Below are 20,250 nucleotides of genomic sequence, written 5' to 3' on the forward strand. Positions count from 1 at the left end.
CGGTCGCGGAACCCTTATTATTAGTTCCGAGGGATACTTCGCTTTCGGGAGCCTTCGGGATTCTCCGTGTGACGTCACTCGTCGCTCACGTGCGCGGCTCTGATCGGTCGGGTTAGAGACCGACGGTTTTATAGAATTCCAGCATTGTCAAATGTTTACGGTAAGGCTAACGGCAGTGTGATGTACTTTATAAAGGTATAATGTATTGTAATGTTAAGGAAACGGTTGGGACGTTTTTACATGTCGAGGAAGTGACTCAGAGCAGAAAGTATTGTAGAAATGACGTAACTTCTTTTGTACACCACACACTATTAAACATTTTTTTTATTCGAGACTGAACATGACTAAAGAAAAATGCTTTATCACGCTATATACCAACATCACAGTTACTTTTATGTCATTTCGAATTTACTATTTTCTCTGAGGTATGAGTACCGGCAGCCCTCGAGATGTTAAGACGTCGCTACAGCGAATAGAAACAATTTATAATACATTTCCATTATGCTACAGTGAATGAATTGATAAACGAAAGTTGTAATAATTTCCTATTCAGTGATTTTTTACTTGTAACATGTTTTATGATATTAAGTATTTATTTAGTTAGCTTATGTTTGAACTACGATATGAATAAATCATTGGCGGATATTGGTTAACATCCGATGTACCGCTGTAATGGTTTTTTAATGTCATAAGTTGGTAAAGTCCGAAATCGTCTTGAGATTACCGAGCTTTTTGTATAGAATCGAATACTCTTTTTCAATAAAAAATAAAATTTAAATACATATGTACCGATTCTATATAAAGGTCTCATACGAAATTGTGATCTTCTATGAAGACTGGCAGTCATAGGAGGGTTGTTAAGCACAATAAAGTCGATATTTGTACAAATAATCTGCTAGTAGTGGCAATAATAAAGGACTTCATGATTCTACAAGGGAAATCGCTCTGATAAAATTTGGGCTCAATATCTTTAAAAAAAATTGAAGATTTATTATTATTGCAACTATATTTCACCTGCTGTATCTAAAATCCACAAATTGTTAAATTTATCCAATTTCGAAAAGGCATGATTGTAATTTTTGTTGGCGGTTGTCAGAAGTGTACTGAAAACTGTTATTATCTGTCAACATAATTATATATGTAGGTGAAACAGATGTGTGTAATTTTATTTTTGTCCATAATAATTTGTTGGAATTGTTAACACTCAACTAACGCTGGGCGTAGATCCACTCATGCGCAACACATATTTATGAGTTAAAGCATAATAAAATTATTTGTAAGTACTTATTTGGCGTTTAATGAGAATGATGAACAGGTATAACAATGACCTAAAAAAGAAAAAAAAACCTTGTGATTTCGATGTTGCGTATGAGTGGAACAAAGTCCTATCAGAGAATTGTAATAGTGACCTTTGTAATTGTGTTGTAACGAAATTTATTTATTTCAATTAAATATCTCGGTATAATCCTTGTGAGGTTTTTGTAATACTATTTATATGAAGCGTGTATTTTTTATTATTATTGGAGTATGTTCACATTTGGTGCAATACAGAACATTCCAAACGTGGTTTGGTGCTTATTATTATAGTAAAATTATCGAATAATATGTGGAGTTTCATTTATTTTTCTTGCCCAACGCTCTCTTGTTTTAAATTTAAGCATCAAAGGTCACTATTAACATTCGATTTTATACTTAAGTACTAAACAAACAAAAAATGAAAACATCAAAATTCATTCAGACATTACAATAGGTACTTAAATTTCATTTTTTTTAACGAAAGGACGTGAAAGCGATGCTTTTTAGTCCAGTAATTCCTACTTAACTGTTTACTTACACATTAAAATTATAATTGCGTAGTTTAATTTAATTTAGATTAATTATCTCCTTCGGTTATAAACATTTTGGTTATCAAAGCACAATGTTTTTGATACAATGAGAATGAATAGGCAGCTTTTTAGTTAAATTGTATTTAGTAAGCGTCAAATATTCATGTTTCACAAATCATTCGATTTTCTAAAAAAAATGTTAGAAATTAAAATTCCTTATAAGAAAAGTATATTTTTTATAAAGAGGAATTAATGTTAGGTGGCTAAAGTGCATATCGTTAATTTCATTGCAAATTTTATAGAAAGTAAACTATCAAACCATTTCATATTGCCTGTTGCCTGTTGCAACTAATGCAAATTTATTATTTTTTTTTAACATCATTAAACTTATTTTACTTTTGTGTTGGTGTGCAAAAAGTGTAAATAAATAAATAAATATTCAATTTTTTTTTTAATAATTTTTATTATTTATTTATTTATTATTAAAAACAGTGTTGAAAATTTTCCGGCCTTAATAGTATATAGTTATCAAGTTTACATTTTATAGAAATTGTAATGAAATCGGAATAACTATACTGTAAATTTCATATATATCTAGTAATATTGCTTAGTGCTTTAAATGGCAACTTAGCTATTCATTTTAGAAGTTTTCTAACTACAGTTATTCGGAATCGAAAATTATTTATAATTATAGAATATTTGCTGTTTTAATAGTCAGGAAAGAGATCACAAATGTTCTTTATTTCCTCGACAATTAAGTATTATCTGGCAGGTATAATGTTATACTCAGGTTATTTGTAATGTAACGAATAAGGTCTATACGTAATAATAAGGCTTCTAATATTGTTATATCTGTATGACAAGTACGAAAGATGAAAATCTAATATAAACTACTAAATTGATTTAATTTAAGAAGTGAATTATTATTTTTAAATTTTTTTGATTGATTAATATAGTCTGTAACTTTCCTATGCTGACACAGAACTCTTTCTCCATGTAGGAGAAAGATCAATATAAATTTTAATGAATAAAAAAAAGCAATACTGCTATGATACTGATTTTGTTTTATCTGTACTTGTCATACTAAGGGTTACATAGAAGGGTTTAATAAGGAAGATTTGAAAGTTGTTATCTTTATGGCTTCACTATTTATGAAAATAGTATTGAATTTATAATTGTTTGCTCATTTAGATTGTATAACATGTTCTTTTTCTCAATGAACTAGTCAAAACAGTTCAATAATATGTAGATGTTTAACTTTTACGTCTACATCCTGTGATATGATTTTATCTAGAACAATATTTCTTTTAGCACTATCATATTAGCCACATAACATCCTCATAACAGAAACGTATAAAAAAATCTTCTAATCTTTCGAATTATATAGATGAAGTCTCTAATTCCATAACTAAATTAGGAATATTCGTATGACATAGATATCATTACTTGAATTATTAAAATATAGGAAAAAAAACGATAACGAATAAAAAGTATAGATATACCATAAACGGCAGAGCTGTAAACAGTCTTCTAAAAATGGGAACTTGTTTTATTTTATATTATTATTTATTAAAGAATCAAAGGCATAGTGATTTACTATTAGATTCTCATTCGATAGTTATAACGCTTTCAATAGCTTAGTATGTAATATTTATAGCCATCTCCTTTGGTTGTTTATACGATAAATTATAAAGAATACAATTATATTAGTATTAATAAAATTTCATACAAAATTAATATGAATTGTTTGAATTGAGTGTATAAAAATATATGTAGATATACGCAAAATGAAAACTAAATATAATTAATATCAATAAGCCTTCGAGTCGTTAGTTTTTTGTGAGAAAGATGCTACTTAAAAAATAATCGTAATACAGTGTGTCTTTATTAAATTTAAAAGATTTATGTTGTACTGGTGACATTTCCGTTATGTTCTCCATCTGACTCATGGGTCTTTTAAAACATGCAAACTTTTCGTTTTTGACTACCTACACTCAACTCTGTATGTAAACTCTACAGAGTCCCCGAAGTGTTGTTTTAAATTCCACAGTTAATATTTTTAAGCTTGTTGGCGGCTGTTGTACAAGTTATAATTATAAATATTTTAAATAAATAAAATAGCACGAAATCTGTTCAACATGTGTTTTATTGGTTTCGTTAAGTATGAATACTATATTACTGTATGTTTACTATATAAAATCATAATAGTAATTATAATAAGACTTATTACTAATCTATTAAAATGAAACTCATGAACCCATATTTTTTCTGTTTTTAACTGTATAATCCTTTTCCTAAATAACTTCTAAATCTCACCCAAAATAGTCCTAAGCGACCTGTTTCGTGATTTTTATAATATTACAATAAAGTTAGAATTGTTACAAATTCAAAGTATTGCCAATTAGATCTGTGAAACAAACTTAGAATTACTATCAAAAAATATTACTAAGATCATTGACCAATACTTAATTTTTTTTTTTTACATTTAGTTTAGTTCATCAAATGATTTTTAATGATCTTTAAATAAAGGCGCATTAGAAGACAACCTTTTTTTTCAAAAAATTTTATAAGATAATTTTTTGAAAATGAATAATAAGATAGTTTTACACTTTTTCTAAATATTGTTAACCCTCATGGTGATATCATACCAATAATTACAAATTTTGTACGGTTTTTACGAAGTTTAAACGTTTTTTATATTATATATATTACAAATAATTTATTTAAAATGACTGAAGTAATTTAATAATTTTATTTTGTTATAATATAGATATTTGATTATTTCACCTATAAATGTAGGTTATTTATTATCTTTATGAATGCATGACAAAAGAATTCACTTCACTATTACACACGTCATTTTAATGGTTATTGTCAAAACGGAAATGACATTAGTTTTTGATTAGTTTCATTGTAGTGATTTGGCTAGGAGAGTGTAGTACAGTGAAATAATGTGACGGCGATATAACTTCGATTAATTATTAATATAAATTAGTCAATGTTAAGTACCATTGAGATTACAATGTGATATGTGCTATAAAAATAGTGTTAAGTTAATATAATTAGTGATCGGCGTTTGTCCTAATCTAATAATAGTTTAAAAGTGCACACAGTTTAATTTCTAGTGTTATGAAAAATTAATGTTAAAAGTGGCGACTGCAAACATGGGGCAGAGTCCGAGCTCTGTTCGTAATAGGAGCAATAGATCGTTCCGTGGATTCATAAGACGTTCGAAAATCAACAAATCGAGTTTGAGCCATACCTTTAGCTTGCCTCCATCTGTGGAGTATCCTGAACTGATGAATGTGAACACTGCCACTGAGGAGCAGCTAATGACCCTGCCCGGGGTGTCCAGGCAGGTTGCGCGGGAAATTGTGCGCTATCGTCAGGTGATCGGAAGATTCAAACGAGTGGACGACCTTGCATTAGTCTCAGGTGATTACGATGCACTAAACGCTTTTGTTTTTTACTATCTGTTAAATTAATTTCCTGCATTCAATCGTAATACAACCGAATGGGGAAAACAATGAAACTATATTTACATGTTTCATTCGCCACTAAACTCTTTGTCTTACTGAAATCCAAAAACAACAAAACAGTTAAACTTAAATAAGTCAAAGCTATTTTATTTTATTTAACCACCAACCCACACTGGAGCAGCGTTGTGAATTAAGCTCCAATCCTCCTCCCACATGGGAAAAGAGGCCTTTGCCCATCAGTGGGATGATACAGCCTAATTGCAAGTCAAAGCTTGTGCAAATAAGTATTTAAATTTTTGTTTTGTAGGTATTGGTGCTGAAAAGTTAGAACTGTTGAGACCCGAGATATGTACAAGTATAAGACGGCAGATATCAAGAGCCAGCTCTTGTACATATTCATTAGATAGTTGTAGATCATCTTCAGAAAATAAATTATGTTCGGTAAATTCATCCAGTGTCTTTCAATTGCAATGCATTCCTGGTTTGAACCAAGAAATAGCGGCGAACATTGTCGATTACAGAGTGAAGAAGGGTCCATTTAAATCACTCGATGACTTAATAAAAGTCAGGGGGATGGATATAGTTAGACTGAGCACTATTAAGCCTTATTTGAGCTTAGAACTGAGCAAGAGCGAGAGTTTGCCTAATGGTGTAAGTAATGGTCACATAAATGGGTGGACAGATCTGTCCTTGAATGAATCAGTTCTGAGTAGTGAACCTAAAACTCCACAAACACCTTATAACAAGAGTTTATCTATAACTACAAAGCTACCGATAACATTGCCAAACGGTTTTGCAACTGCCCCAGTCAATGACATATTGGATTTGCTGTCTGCTTACTCTCATAGACCTATTGTTGAGGAGGTTTTCATGTATGAAAGAGATGGGTCAAGGTGTTGCCGACTCTGTTCTTGGAATCTTCATCAGCTCAGCGTAGATAAAGTAACGAACCCTGGTGTGAGAGAGGTCATATGCAGGACTATTTTGGAATATAAGTAAGTGCTTATCATATGTACGATTCTAATCACCGAATTCATCTTGTTGCTTGGCATTATATCAGATTATTAAAGTAATTAAGATAATTACAATGTATGCTATACTAAAAGATAAAGTAAATTTAAAGTCTTTTAGATATTTTCTCTTCCTTTTTCTTTTCTTTCTTCTTTTTCCTTTTCTTTCTTCTTTTATTTTCTTTCAGATATTTTAAAAGTTTTTTTAGGCTATCTTATTAAATACTAGCTGTGCCCTGTGGCATCATATGCATTAATTTGAAAAATAAAATAAAAAACGAGGGTGCTTTAGACTTTACTACTGAAGTAAAACTTCTTTAGCAATAGGCCTGCACTGTGTCTTAGATATACGAAACGTAACTGGCTATGAGAGAAAGAGAGAAAGAAAATGTGTGCTTGCACCTCTTTCTTGCTCCGTTCGCCTCGCCCCATCACACTTTTAATAACGTTCTCATCACGTCAAGCGTGCGTATAGAAGTTTTACATCAAAAATAGCCTTTCTCGGTAAATGGGCTATCGAACACAAAAAAGAAATTCAATTAAAACCAGTAGTTCCTGAGGTTAGCGTGATTAAACTTTTAACATACTTTATAATCTTTAATACATATAAATTACGCGTCAAGTTGTTTGTCCGCGTTGGACTCCTAAACTACTTAACCGATTTTAATCATATTTGCACACCGTGTGCATTTTGATCTAACTTCAAAGATAGACTATATTTTATCTTGATATATGTAACTATTATATTTAATAAAAAATAAGAAGGTGGACGAAGTTCAGCAGCTTAGCTAGTATTAGTATAAACAAATCTGTTTTAAGTATTCTTGTAAGAGGTCATTAAAAAGTATCGTTTTTCCAATCAGGTTGTCAGTAATAGCCATTCAAGATGTACTTGAGAAGAGGGCTCTACAGATGATCTGCGATGAACTTAATTTCCCCGCTCTAAGGAGAGTGAGAGAGTGGAGGTGTAACAGTCACACTTGGGAATACTGTTACTCGAAAAATGTTAACGGGTAAGCATATATGTACTATTACTATTTACTATTTATTCTTTTTATTGTTTACTAGCTGTGTCCTACAGTTTCACATTATTTAAAGTAAAAATAGCTCGTAGACTTCCTCGGAAAAGGGCTATACAAAAGAAAGAATTTTTCAATTCTTGAAATTAAACGTGCGTTTAAACAAACAAACAAAATTTTCAGCTTTATAATATTAGTAAAGATTTATTTTTGTAGATATTTGTGTGCAAGTTTATTATACTACACAACCTACCCAGTCTCGATATAAAGTTTTCCTTTTTATATTTGCGGGTTGGCGGATATATTCCCTATTATGAGTAACGATCGCTATCAGGTGTACGTGATAACAACCGGGACCGACGGCTTAACGTGCTCTCCGAGGCACCTACCGAGGCGATACCTAGCTCAAAAAACAAATATTTGTACAATTACAAATAACCGCTTCGAAAGGGAATTAAATCCGCGACCGTCGCGGCTATCGCTTTAATGGAATTTTCGTCACCACACTACACTAGGTCAGATTTTCTAAAAAAAAAGAATGTACTATCCATATATATTTGTATGACACTAGTTGTTTCCAGTTAAATCTGGTTACAGTTTTTTTTTTTTTACGGTTGGCGAAACTTTACAGTCTCATATCTTTATAGCGTTGTCGTTGCAAGGCCATTTCCGCTTTATAATTTGTTATGACCGAGATACTGTATAAAGTTTTAAAAAAGTTATTGTCATTTTTATTTTTTAGATGGTAACAATTAAATATAATTATAAATATTGTGTAAAAACAATTCAACATTATTTCATCATTATTACAATATCAATGTTTTTTTCTTCTAAATAATGCAAACAGATCTTGTTATATAATAATAATAATAATAATAATAATAAATAAATATTTATTTTATTTTCTCTCACACAAAACAAAATACAAATTTCAACATAATAAAAACAATCTGTGTGAGAGACTGGCGACTGTACTAGGAGACCTGTATTACAGATTGCCAGTCCCTCCACATCCGGACCGAATTTGATCAAAATTAATTATTAAATATACTCACACTTTAGTGTCATGGTGTATGTATGGGTTAGTGTATGTATTTTTAATGCATGAATGTGTCAGTGTATGTAGTAAATGTGTTAGTGTATGTAGGTCTTAGTATATGTACATGTATGTGTGGTAATGAACATAATATGTGTATACACGTGTTAGATTGCTTAGTATTAGTATTAGCTGAGGACCAGTAACAACTTCTCAGTCCCATTGTAGTCTAGATCTTTAAGCCATTTTACTATAGCTTTTTTACATTCATATTTAGTAAGCGGATATATGTTGATCAACCTGTTTATCTTGTTATATAGATGACAGCCCATAAAACCAAAAAACCTCCTTGAGAAAGCGGTGGACCAACGGGTATCTGAGGTGCAGACTTTATATTTGCAACGTTTGTTGTTATTTAAAAAAGGATCATAGCGAGTCATAGAATGTTGTTTGAGCACTGTGTTTAGTATATATAGTTGGCGAACACTGAGTACGTCAGATAAAAGATAAATATCTTTGGTAGGGTAAAAAAATGGCTTAGAATAACTAACTTTCAATAACGCACGCTGAGCCCTCTCCAGTTTTATAAGATTAGTTTTACAAGCACCTCCCCAGACTGAAATACAATAGCTTAAAACGGATGGGCAGAGGGATTGATACACCATTTTAATGGTCGATTTTTCAGCAATATTACGGAGATTCTTAAAGGTGAAGATAAGTTTCCGAGTTCGCGATTGTAGCAGGTCCAAATGGTAGTTAAAATTTAGCGAACTATCAACAACTACACCTAGATACTTAGTGCTGTTGGCAACAGAGATCCTTTGACAGCTACAAGATTCATTGTCAGAGCATACATGAGCAGTTAAGCCAAGGCTAATACTAGGGGCAGGAGTTTTTATGAAGAATGGTATACATTTAGTTTTATTGACATTGATAGTTAGGGCATTCATTCTGAGCCAGGCGTTAACAACGTCGAATCCTTTTTGCGCAATATCGAGAATATCTTCCCATTTATCACCATGAAACACAAGCGCAGTATCATCTGCAAATGTAATAATGTTATATAGCGCACATACAAGTTGTTTGATTGGTATTAGTGTTAATGATGTCAATAATCATTTTAAATTAAACAGTTTAATGGGACATAAAATGTTACACTATGACTCATAGAATGACGGATATTAACCAATGTACCAATAATGAAAATACATAACTATTAAATTATAAAAAAACAAAAATAATTTAATTTTATACCCAGAATACCTTACATCATATTGAAAAAGAGCGGATACTCTTTAAACTGCTTGATCGATTTTCGTCAAACATACCTAAAAACCATCGCAATAAAATTCGCTTTCATGTAAAGAAACTCATCGAAATCTGTCCATCCGGTCGGGGTTTACGATTATAGATACACAGTCGGACAATGGCATCAAACTTAATACCACTTTTTGGGTTGTGGATTAAACGTGTGAAAGCGCGCGAAATATTATCTAAAAAGTAAAGAACACATTATCTATGTAGAAACAAAGTCCGTACACCAACATACCAATGATGTCGCAGTTCGGCCATAAAAACAGACAGTTCAAACAAATCGGCTTTAAATTCGGTTATATAACTGCAACATTTGGCACTATTAGCTCTCACATGTGCCAAGGTTAGTAGGTCAAAAGTATGTCTTTATTTACGTACATAATGCTCAATAATTATTATTTTGAAGAAATAATATTGATATTGCATTAAGTACAATTATATGTTCTATTTTGTTACGAATAGAGTTCAAAATCGTATGATAGTCTGTAAGACGTAGTGTTTGAAAGTAGCATTGTTGTAAATCACTCGATCGAGAGACTGATAACAAATGAACGCTTGAGACGATCTGATAAGGCGTCGTCACAGTATGCAAGATGATAACGGTCAAGTGCAAGAGAAAATTTATTAATGAATAAAAAATAATTATATACTATTTTTTCTTGTTTTTAATCTGTACACATTTCTTAAATTAAAAGCTACATATTATCATCGGTTGGTAATTAAGTTATATGATGTTTAAACGATATCCAACAGATTAAAATTTACGATAATGATATTATTTCTAATCACGACCAATAAATTTATAAGTAGTCATTTTTTAGTTGAAACGGACCTAAAGACCTAGTTTTACATTCCGTTGGTAAATCTTATCAGTAACTCATGTGTCTGATAAACGTTAACAGCAGCTGTTAAATCTTAATGTTGAAGTAAACTTCTTTACCCACGCTTGACTTGGAGAGTAAGCTGGTGAGTGCGTGACGAGGGCGTTACGAAAAGTGTGCTTGGGCGAGGCGAACGGAAGTTGACAGTGAGATATAAATTAGTGTAGATAGAAAGAGAGATAGTTACGTTTCGTAAGTTTTGCTTCAGTTGTGTGGTCTAAAGCACACTCGTTTTTTATTATTTTTTTTAAACGGCTTTTATATCGACGACGCTTTAGAACCTGTGTAATTTAAAAGATGATTCGAAAGTTATCGATGGATATCTTAAATTATTTAATTACTAGCAGTGCCCGCGATTGCGTCCGCGTGGAAATAAACAAAAAAGTTGTTCAGTTTGCAGTTATAAAATAAATAAATTTCTAAAATAAAAGTAGCCTAAGTTAATCATTATTACGCCAGCTACCTGCCAGTGAAAGCCGGAACAAACAGACAGACAGATAGACAAAAATTGTAAAAAATGATATTTTGGTATATACATGTACTGTGTATACACGCATATGCATTTAGTAAAGAGCGGTTATTTTAATATTACAAACAGACACTCCAATTTCATTTATTTATATAGATGTATATTTTAAACGTGTAATTAAAATACAAAGTGCATAACAGTATTATATCAGATTGGAAGAATGTTTTTTTTATATAACAATGTTTCGCAACATCAGTGTTTCGAATATTTTGAATGTGTAGCCAAACTATTCTAAGTTCGTAGTTTTATACATAGGTATGTATATGTTTAGTGTTTAGACAATGCGAATCTCTAGACATTTTAAAACTAAAAACTTTTTTAATACCGCCATTAAAAAATGAGCAAGTTGATCCTGTGTATTTAAGCATATATTCTATAACAATAAAAAGAAATGAAACGTGTTACTGTGTCGGTGGTCCGGAAACACGTAAGACGTAACACATGAGCACAAACGCCCAGACCACGACATACATCTGTATGGCCAATACAAATGTATGCCATGTGCGGGGAACGGACCCGTGATAATCGTCAGCACAACAGCCGTAAACCAGTGCTGTGACCGCTACGCCAACGCGTCGTCATAATATTTGTAATTTGAAACATTTGTAATGAATATCAATCGGTCACCAACCCGCCTGGGACAAAACGCATGAGCTAGCGCCATTTTTAGTACGAACTTGTGGAGGCCTATATCCAGCAGTGGACTGCGATAGGCTGAAGTGATTATGATGATGATGATGTAATGAATATACTCAAAAACTACTATAACGATTATAATAATTCATTGCGACATTATAACTGACATAGGTTATATTTTCACGAGAGAAAAACAAAGCGAAAAGCTAGCTAATATATAAATTAGACAATATATTATGATACGTACGGAATAACGTAATTTAAGTTTCGTATTTATCCTCGACCTTGCAATATAAATAGACTAATTTTAGTTTTCTCATCTATTGTTAAGAGTATGAAAATTCAGTATTCTTTTGTTTACCGTAGAGATGACGTAACACTGCAGATATTATCTGTACAGATACAAGCGTGTGACGGGGCTTCTCTGTAAATATATGTCTATTTATGGGAAATATTGATAGAATATTGAATATAAAAAGTTTTTATGTACCTAATTATTAAAAACTTTATTATTAAAACTTTATTAGTAAACTAATATTTTTTAACCGACTTCCAAAAAAGGGGGAGGTTCTCAATTCGACCTTTTTTTTATGTATGTTACATTAGAACTTTTGACCGTGTGGACCGATTTCGACAAAAATTTTTTTAAACGAAAGGTGGTGTGTGTCGATTGGTCCCATTTAAATTTGAGATCTAACAACTACTTTTCGAGTTATATCTAATAATGCGTTTTTACTTGACGCTTTTTTCGTCGACCTACCTTGTATTATATAACGCATAACTTTCTACTGGATGTACCGATTTTGATATTTTTTTTTTGTTGGAAAGGAGATATCCCTAGTTTAGTACCATGATAAGGAAACCAGGATCTGATGATGATATCCCAGAGAAATCGAGGGAACTTCTTGAAAATCCGCAATAACTTTTTACTGCGTGTACCGATTTTAATAATTTTTAATTTAATCGAAAGCTGATGTTTGTCATGTGGTCACATATAAATTTTATTGAGATCTGATAACTACTTTTTGAGTAATCTTTGATAACGCGTAGTTACTTGACTATTTTTTCGTAGATCTACGTTATATTACTCGTCGATGTAATTGAAGTCGGTTTTTTTTTCGTTTGCGAGCAAACACAATTATTTTAAATAGATACTTATATACTACTAGTGAGCGATTATAATTGTTTTAAGCGATTGCGATTATTTCAGCTAGGAAAGCAAGGGCACCCCGCCTAAGTTTCATCACAATCTGATGGTTTCAGGATGCATAGATAAGACAGGTGATTGACACTGACTCGCCATTCAAACTACGTTAGACCGAAAAAAAAACTGTTTTACAGTTCAATCGGTTATTTTTATCCTCTTTAAGTACCTGTCTTCACAACTTTTTTTTTTCAAATATGTCAATTTTAAAGTTACTTAGTAATAAACCGTAAAGTCAAACTTTTTTTTCACTTATAAATTAGGCTATGGTATACCTACACGCCGTATCTCTATATGCCCTAAACGGAAGGGCACAAGTTTCGAAACACGATGTAGGTATAGATAGTTACAATAAGCGACATATCACTATAACTTAAATATCATATATTTCGAACCAAATGAGCCATGAAATTATCGACTATCGCAGTATGACGAAACTGTTCAAACATTCATAATCATTATCTGTGATAAAAGATGTGAATTTTTAATCTTTAAAAGTTACGTGATTTAATTATTGTGAATTCTTGTATAATCTGCGGTGATTAGTCTTTTCGCGCCAAATAGCAAAAATAAGCAGACATATACAGTTCTAGTGGTAGCATATAAAAAAAGTTTGTTTTAAAAAGTACATAGTGTATAAACATAACTTAAACACAAATTAAAAAGAAGACAAATAATAAAAAAAAATCGTTTGTTGTTTTCGGGCCCCATGGATTAAGGGCCCTGTGCGCCACTCCATCAAAGACCATAGGAGGTATAAAAAAGGGAGAACAGTTAAATTTTCCAAAAATATTTACAGGAAAAAAATTATTTCTCTCTCAACGAGACCCTCTTGAGTCAAGGACCTCAATCACATTGATTACGCAGAATTACCAATTACCAACCTAAAAAAAGTGTTACCATTAAATTAAGGCCTAACATTTTAGTTTGAATTTAATCTACCAGACGCTTACTACACACAAGTATTATAGATTCCAATAAAATGTTACCTAAATTCATTTTAAATAAATTGGATCAGACTCAGACACTCAGACTATTTCGATTACACAAGAAAATACGTATTGTGTTCTAAATGATATTAGAAGTGAGTTGTTACTGGATATTTTATTTTTTGTGGTCTATCGGATACTGACATTCGTTAATGGCGTGACTTAGAATAAAATCGATATTGTGATACACGTGTTTTGTTATAAATAGCTTTATAAGTAACTAACTGCGCCACGCGGTTTTACTCGCATAATTTCCGATCCCGATGGAATGTCAAGATAAAAAGTAGCCTATGTGTTATTCTAGATTTCCGGCTATCTACGTACTAAGTTTCATTAAAATTGGTCCAGTGGTTTTTGCGTGAAAGAGTAACAAATATACATCCATCTTCACAAACTTTCGTATTCATATTATTAAGAGCCATTTCACAAAAATCGGTAACAATCCGCGAAATTGTAATATTTTGACGTCGTTAATCTCAGTGTTGGATGCAATAATGTAATTTATATTCTTGAAATATAATAGAGCAACCTTTGTTGTAGTCCATAGTCAGATCAGAATTTTGATTTATATTATGTGTATAAAATTATTAACCTTTTCATCAGCCTCCTCCCTGGGTAAACGGTCGCAATGTATACTTTGAAGTCCTACTTTTCAATAACCTCTACGTTGAAACCATTTTAAAAAAATATCATAATATGTGGAATATAATTTTGTTGTCCACTATCATAGATTTTTATTCCATTTGTATCTCTATTAAACGATAAAAAAAAATTTAAAGTTACGAATATTTTCCAAATAAGTACAATTTTAAAAGCGATATTTCTCTTAGAAAACTAAGAAATTTTAACGAACTATCTTCATCAAAATAAACTTACATCATTAAGGAATACAAAAAAAAATAATTAAAAGATGTAATTATTTTTAATACATTTTATATTAAATAATAAAAAGATAGTATATATTGCCACGCATCAAGCCCGGTAAATCAGTCGAGCGCTAGCGCTCTTAGAGGTAAGGTCCACGCCAAATTCTGCGCAGCCGTCTCTTTCGCTCACACGCGCCAAGCGCCTGTTGTTATAGCGGATAAAACGCATTTGATACTTTCATAATAAAATATAAATAAAATAAACATATTACGAAAATGACTGTAAAATAATATAATGATAATTTCTGTAAACAAATGTATAATTTAATTTTCTTTTCTCACACTATCAATACAAATAGGCATTTCAATCTATTTGTCTTGTTATTTGTTAATTAATATGTTTGTCGGTGTCGATGTCATTCAATGCTTTTTTATTCATATCGTAAATATTAGATTCATTCGTAAACTGAAAAAACTAAATCAATTTAAAAAAATTGTTTCATAAAATTGATTTTTTTAATTTTATTTTAAATTTATTGACTGTTGTTATATAACATACTTGAAATTTTTAACAAATTAATTATGTAAAAAACATACCATAGTTATAATTTTTATTATACATCAGAAAATGATCACGATGGTCTTTTGGTTGTCACACTATACGTACTAGCACAAAGATCGCGCGGCTCGTACGACTCGCGCGATGCGACCAAATTTACCTAAACTTGCAGAGCGTAAAATTGTGAAATGGCTCTTAAATGGGATTTCGTGTTTACATTGTCGTTGAATTTGGAATGGACTTTTTTATATCTATTACTCTTGAATCGCCCCGGCTCCGCACGGATGCAATGCTGGTACTAAATATAAAATATACAATAAATATTTGCAATGTAAGCGCAAAAAAATATTATTAATTTATTTACGACATCACATTAGAAACCTCTAAAACTGTCAGTGTTCCTACTATATTATGCATGTATTATACATAAAAACCTTCCTCTGAAATCACTCTGTTTACTAAAGGAAATCGCATCAAAATATGTTGCGTAGTTTTAAAGATCTAAGCATACAGATAGCGGGAAGCGACTTTGTTTTATACTATGTAGTGATATTTGTGGTAAAAAGTTAAGGACCGTAGACTACCGTAGTAAGAGGTTTTCTTGGTCTGTTAAATTTAAATATAATCAAAAAGTACAATATAAATATCAGTTAAAGGAATGCATATAAATATTTTACATCGAAAATAAAAAACAGTCTCAAAAAAAATAACAACCGGTTGTAAGATTACACGAGATAATAAGATAAATAACTAATGGCCAATTAATATCACATAAAATTACGAATTACAGAGAATCAAGCATTTTCGAAGTTCGTTTAGAATTTCTGGCGTGACTAACAATTAATATTCAGCCATGCGAGCTCTCGCATTACCGAGAATATTATTGAAATATTTGTAAGATTAATTGTATTGTTTTACTCTAGACGTAATTAACAAATTAATTTATTATGTAATTAATTAATTATACGTACTTTCTTGAGTTAATTAAAATGTGATTTTGACGTCTAATTGGACATAGAATTTTGATTTTGATTTTTGTATCCTTAAAAGATGTAAACAATTGACAAATCGACCTTAAATAAAAAGAGTACATAGCCTGCAGAACCTTATTCAAATCTTAATTTCAATCTCTCTTCATGAACATCTAAACTACTATTCTATAAACCCTATAAACCTGCAAGCTGCAGACCCCTATACAGATATCCAACTGAGATAGGGCACAGCAGGGAATATCTTGCTCAAAATCTGGAGCAGCCTGGGGACCTCGACCTTATAGAAGATCACAGTTAAACAATACTGCTCTCAAGCGATGTTGTGTTCCTGCGCTGAGTAAGGTGACCCGAGCTCATGGTGGGGTAGTGGGTTTGGGTGTAGGGTCGACAACGCACTTCTAGTGTTGCAGGCGTCTAAAGGCTAATAAAATATATACTAATGCTAATGCTAAAAAGATATTTATCCCGAATCATTGTTACAGGAAGATCCTAGGCTTCATATACGAACGTTCGAACAAGCACATCTCTGTCGAGGAGGTGGGTCTCGACCAGGTACACCTGCTGACCGAGCAGAACGTGAGGCGGTTGCTCGAGGAGCTCACAACCTTCCAGAAACACACAGAACACGTGGCTATAGCACCGCAAGGTAAGTCGCTTTTGGTTTCTTAGAATATTCGAATAATAATAATATAATAATAACTGCGGTCACCAACCCGCCTGCCTAGCGTGGTGACTATGGGCAAAACACGTGAGTTCACGACATTTTTGGCTCGAACTTGTGGAGGCCTATGTCCAGTAGTAGACTGCGATAGGCTGATGTGATGTGAACTTGTTGTGTCTCGCGATTTCGCCCACGTTAGTTTAAGGAAAAACGTACAAAACTATTCTGCAGCCTTTCTTTGTAAGTGGATCTAGCTCTTTAGCTTTATAAAATTAATGTAAATAAATATATTTTTTGCAAGAAATGTAGTTTTACAGATGATACATACAATAACAGATCATCTCAGACGTTTTATCTATGACAAACCAAATAAATATAACCACAAATACAATAAGAAAAAAACGAAAGTATGATTTAATAATGAACAATATTAAATAATATAATATTATTCGAATATCATAGTCGAGGAGCCGGGGTCTGAAAATATAATGCTCGAAATTAAAAAGTTCGTAAGCGAAACGGTTATTTTTTTTAATATATAGGAACTGGGTATAAGTGTTATCGAGGTGGTTAAACCTGAATATGCCGTTCTCGAGCATTAACGGTTTATAAGCATTTCATCATTCGTAAGCATTTCGTTTATTGAATATTGTAAGCTGTGATCAGGTAACAACGAATTGAGCTGTATTCATTCCCCAGTAGTCAGATTCCACTCTCACGACAAATATTAGTATAGCCTGTACAGTGCTTGTCATTGTCTGAGCGTTTGTCTTTGTGTCGTGTGTTTCCGAATCCTAGGTAAAAGATATTTATTTTTTATTTTAGGTCAATTAAAACTATGTCGTGTTGATGGACTATATGTAATATAATTCACTATTTTTTGACAATTTAAAAAAATCTTTTGAATTTATGATCTTTGTTCATTTAAAAAAAAAACTTAGCTTGTGTATTACTAATTTGTTATAGATACTTGTTAAGAGCCATTTCACAATTTTACGCTCTGCAAGTTTAGGTAAATTTGGTCGCATCGCGCGAGTCGTACGAGCCGCGCGATCTTTGTGCTAGTACGTATAGTGTGACAACCAAAAGACCATCGTGATCATTTTCTGATGTATAATAAAAATTATAACTATGGTATGTTTTTTACATAATTAATTTGTTAAAAATTTCAAGTATGTTATATAACAACAGTCAATAAATTTAAAATAAAATTAAAAAAATCAATTTTATGAAACAATTTTTTTAAATTGATTTAGTTTTTTCAGTTTACGAATGAATCTAATATTTACGATATGAATAAAAAAGCATTGAATGACATCGACACCGACAAACATATTAATTAACAAATAACAAGACAAATAGATTGAAATGCCTATTTGTATTGATAGTGTGAGAAAAGAAAATTAAATTATACATTTGTTTACAGAAATTATCATTATATTATTTTACAGTCATTTTCGTAATATGTTTATTTTATTTATATTTTATTATGAAAGTATCAAATGCGTTTTATCCGCTATAACAACAGGCGCTTGGCGCGTGTGAGCGAAAGAGACGGCTGCGCAGAATTTGGCGTGGACCTTACCTCTAAGAGCGCTAGCGCTCGACTGATTTACCGGGCTTGATGCGTGGCAATATATACTATCTTTTTATTATTTAATATAAAATGTATTAAAAATAATTACATCTTTTAATTATTTTTTTTGTATTCCTTAATGATGTAAGTTTAATTTGATGAAGATAGTTCGTTAAAATTTCTTAGTTTTCTAAGAGAAATATCGCTTTTAAAATTGTACTTATTTGGAAAATATTCGTAACTTTAAATTTTTTTTTATCGTTTAATAGAGATACAAATGGAATAAAAATCTATGATAGTGGACAACAAAATTATATTCCACATATTATGATATTTTTTTAAAATGGTTTCAACGTAGAGGTTATTGAAAAGTAGGACTTCAAAGTATACATTGCGACCGTTTACCCAGGGAGGAGGCTGATGAAAAGGTTAATAATTTTATACACATAATATAAATCAAAATTCTGATCTGACTATGGACTACAACAAAGGTTGCTCTATTATATTTCAAGAATATAAATTACATTATTGCATCCAACACTGAGATTAACGACGTCAAAATATTACAATTTCGCGGATTGTTACCGATTTTTGTGAAATGGCTCTTAAATATGCAACTGATGTCATTCGGTTTTTTTTTTTACTAATTTTTTCACTTATAACAAATTAGGATTTTTAATTCTATAAACAAATAATGATATAATTTCTACCGAAATTATATAACATCGTTGCCTGAAACAAGTGAAGGTCGTTTAAGACAAAACAAGGACGGTCAACTTTATAAAAGACAAAAGCAAAATTTTGCCATTTACTCGTTTTTGTACATTAAAATGTGCATTGTTATTTAAATATAATAATTGTTACGATTATAGTGATGACTTCATTAGTAGGAAAATTAATTACAAAATATATTTTTCTCAATAATATGTTCAGTAAGAAAACATAAATAAGTTAATATATTTTTATTTATTAAATACTTTTTTCACATTCAGAATAAATAACATTTAAAAAAGTAAAAATATTCTAACTTTAAAAAGTACTAAGGCGGTGTTATCACTAATAACGATCTCTTACAGATTAACCCCTCTCAAGAGAGAAAATATTATGATGACATATATGTATAATACAAAGTAAAGAATTTTAAGTAAACACTAAAATATCATTTACACTTTCTGTATTTTGTACCTAACTCTTGTTTGTGTGTCTTGTAAATTTTATTAGCACTTAAAGTCAGTAATTAATAAAATTAATTATTTCGAGGAAACAAAGTAATTATAATATTTTTATCAGTACTAACTTTTCTAGATAAATTCTTAATTAATTAATTACTGTAATATCTTTACAGGGTTTTATAAATTATAATATATAAACTAATAAGTTACAATTGCAAAAGAGATACTTTACGACGTCTAACAGACAGTTTTTTTATTCTATCTATCTCTGTATTTGCTGACTAGAGATAGAATTTTGGCGTAAGCTCCGTACGAATTATGTCAAAATCTATCGCTAGTATTTCAGACTAGGCTGTATGGATTATAGTCCTTTGCCTTTCTCTATTGGGGATAAATTTTAAAACAACATTATTTGTAAGTTAGTTTAGTTATCGCTAGTAGGTAAAGCCAGGGACAGATAGATCATTGAAACCGGCCGTTTGCCGAGTTAAGTTCGTAGAG

The 20,250-nt window shown here is 31.2% G+C and overlaps 1 protein-coding gene across 1 annotated transcript in view; it reads left to right on the top strand.

The window, feature by feature from the left end:
* The first annotated feature begins 4,990 nt into the window (after positions 1-4,990).
* Positions 4,991-20,250, top strand: part of LOC123669303 (endonuclease/exonuclease/phosphatase family domain-containing protein 1-like) — a 50,633-nt gene continuing 35,373 nt past the window's right edge. Inside the window, exons 1-4 of the mRNA XM_045602915.1 lie at positions 4,991-5,261; positions 5,613-6,300; positions 7,179-7,328; positions 16,823-16,986. Coding sequence (XP_045458871.1) covers positions 4,991-5,261; positions 5,613-6,300; positions 7,179-7,328; positions 16,823-16,986 — 1,273 coding nt within the window. The remainder of the gene's footprint in view (positions 5,262-5,612; positions 6,301-7,178; positions 7,329-16,822; positions 16,987-20,250) is intronic.

The sequence above is a fragment of the Melitaea cinxia genome, chromosome 3 (assembly GCF_905220565.1).
Source record: "Melitaea cinxia chromosome 3, ilMelCinx1.1, whole genome shotgun sequence".
NCBI lineage: Eukaryota > Metazoa > Arthropoda > Insecta > Lepidoptera > Nymphalidae > Melitaea > Melitaea cinxia.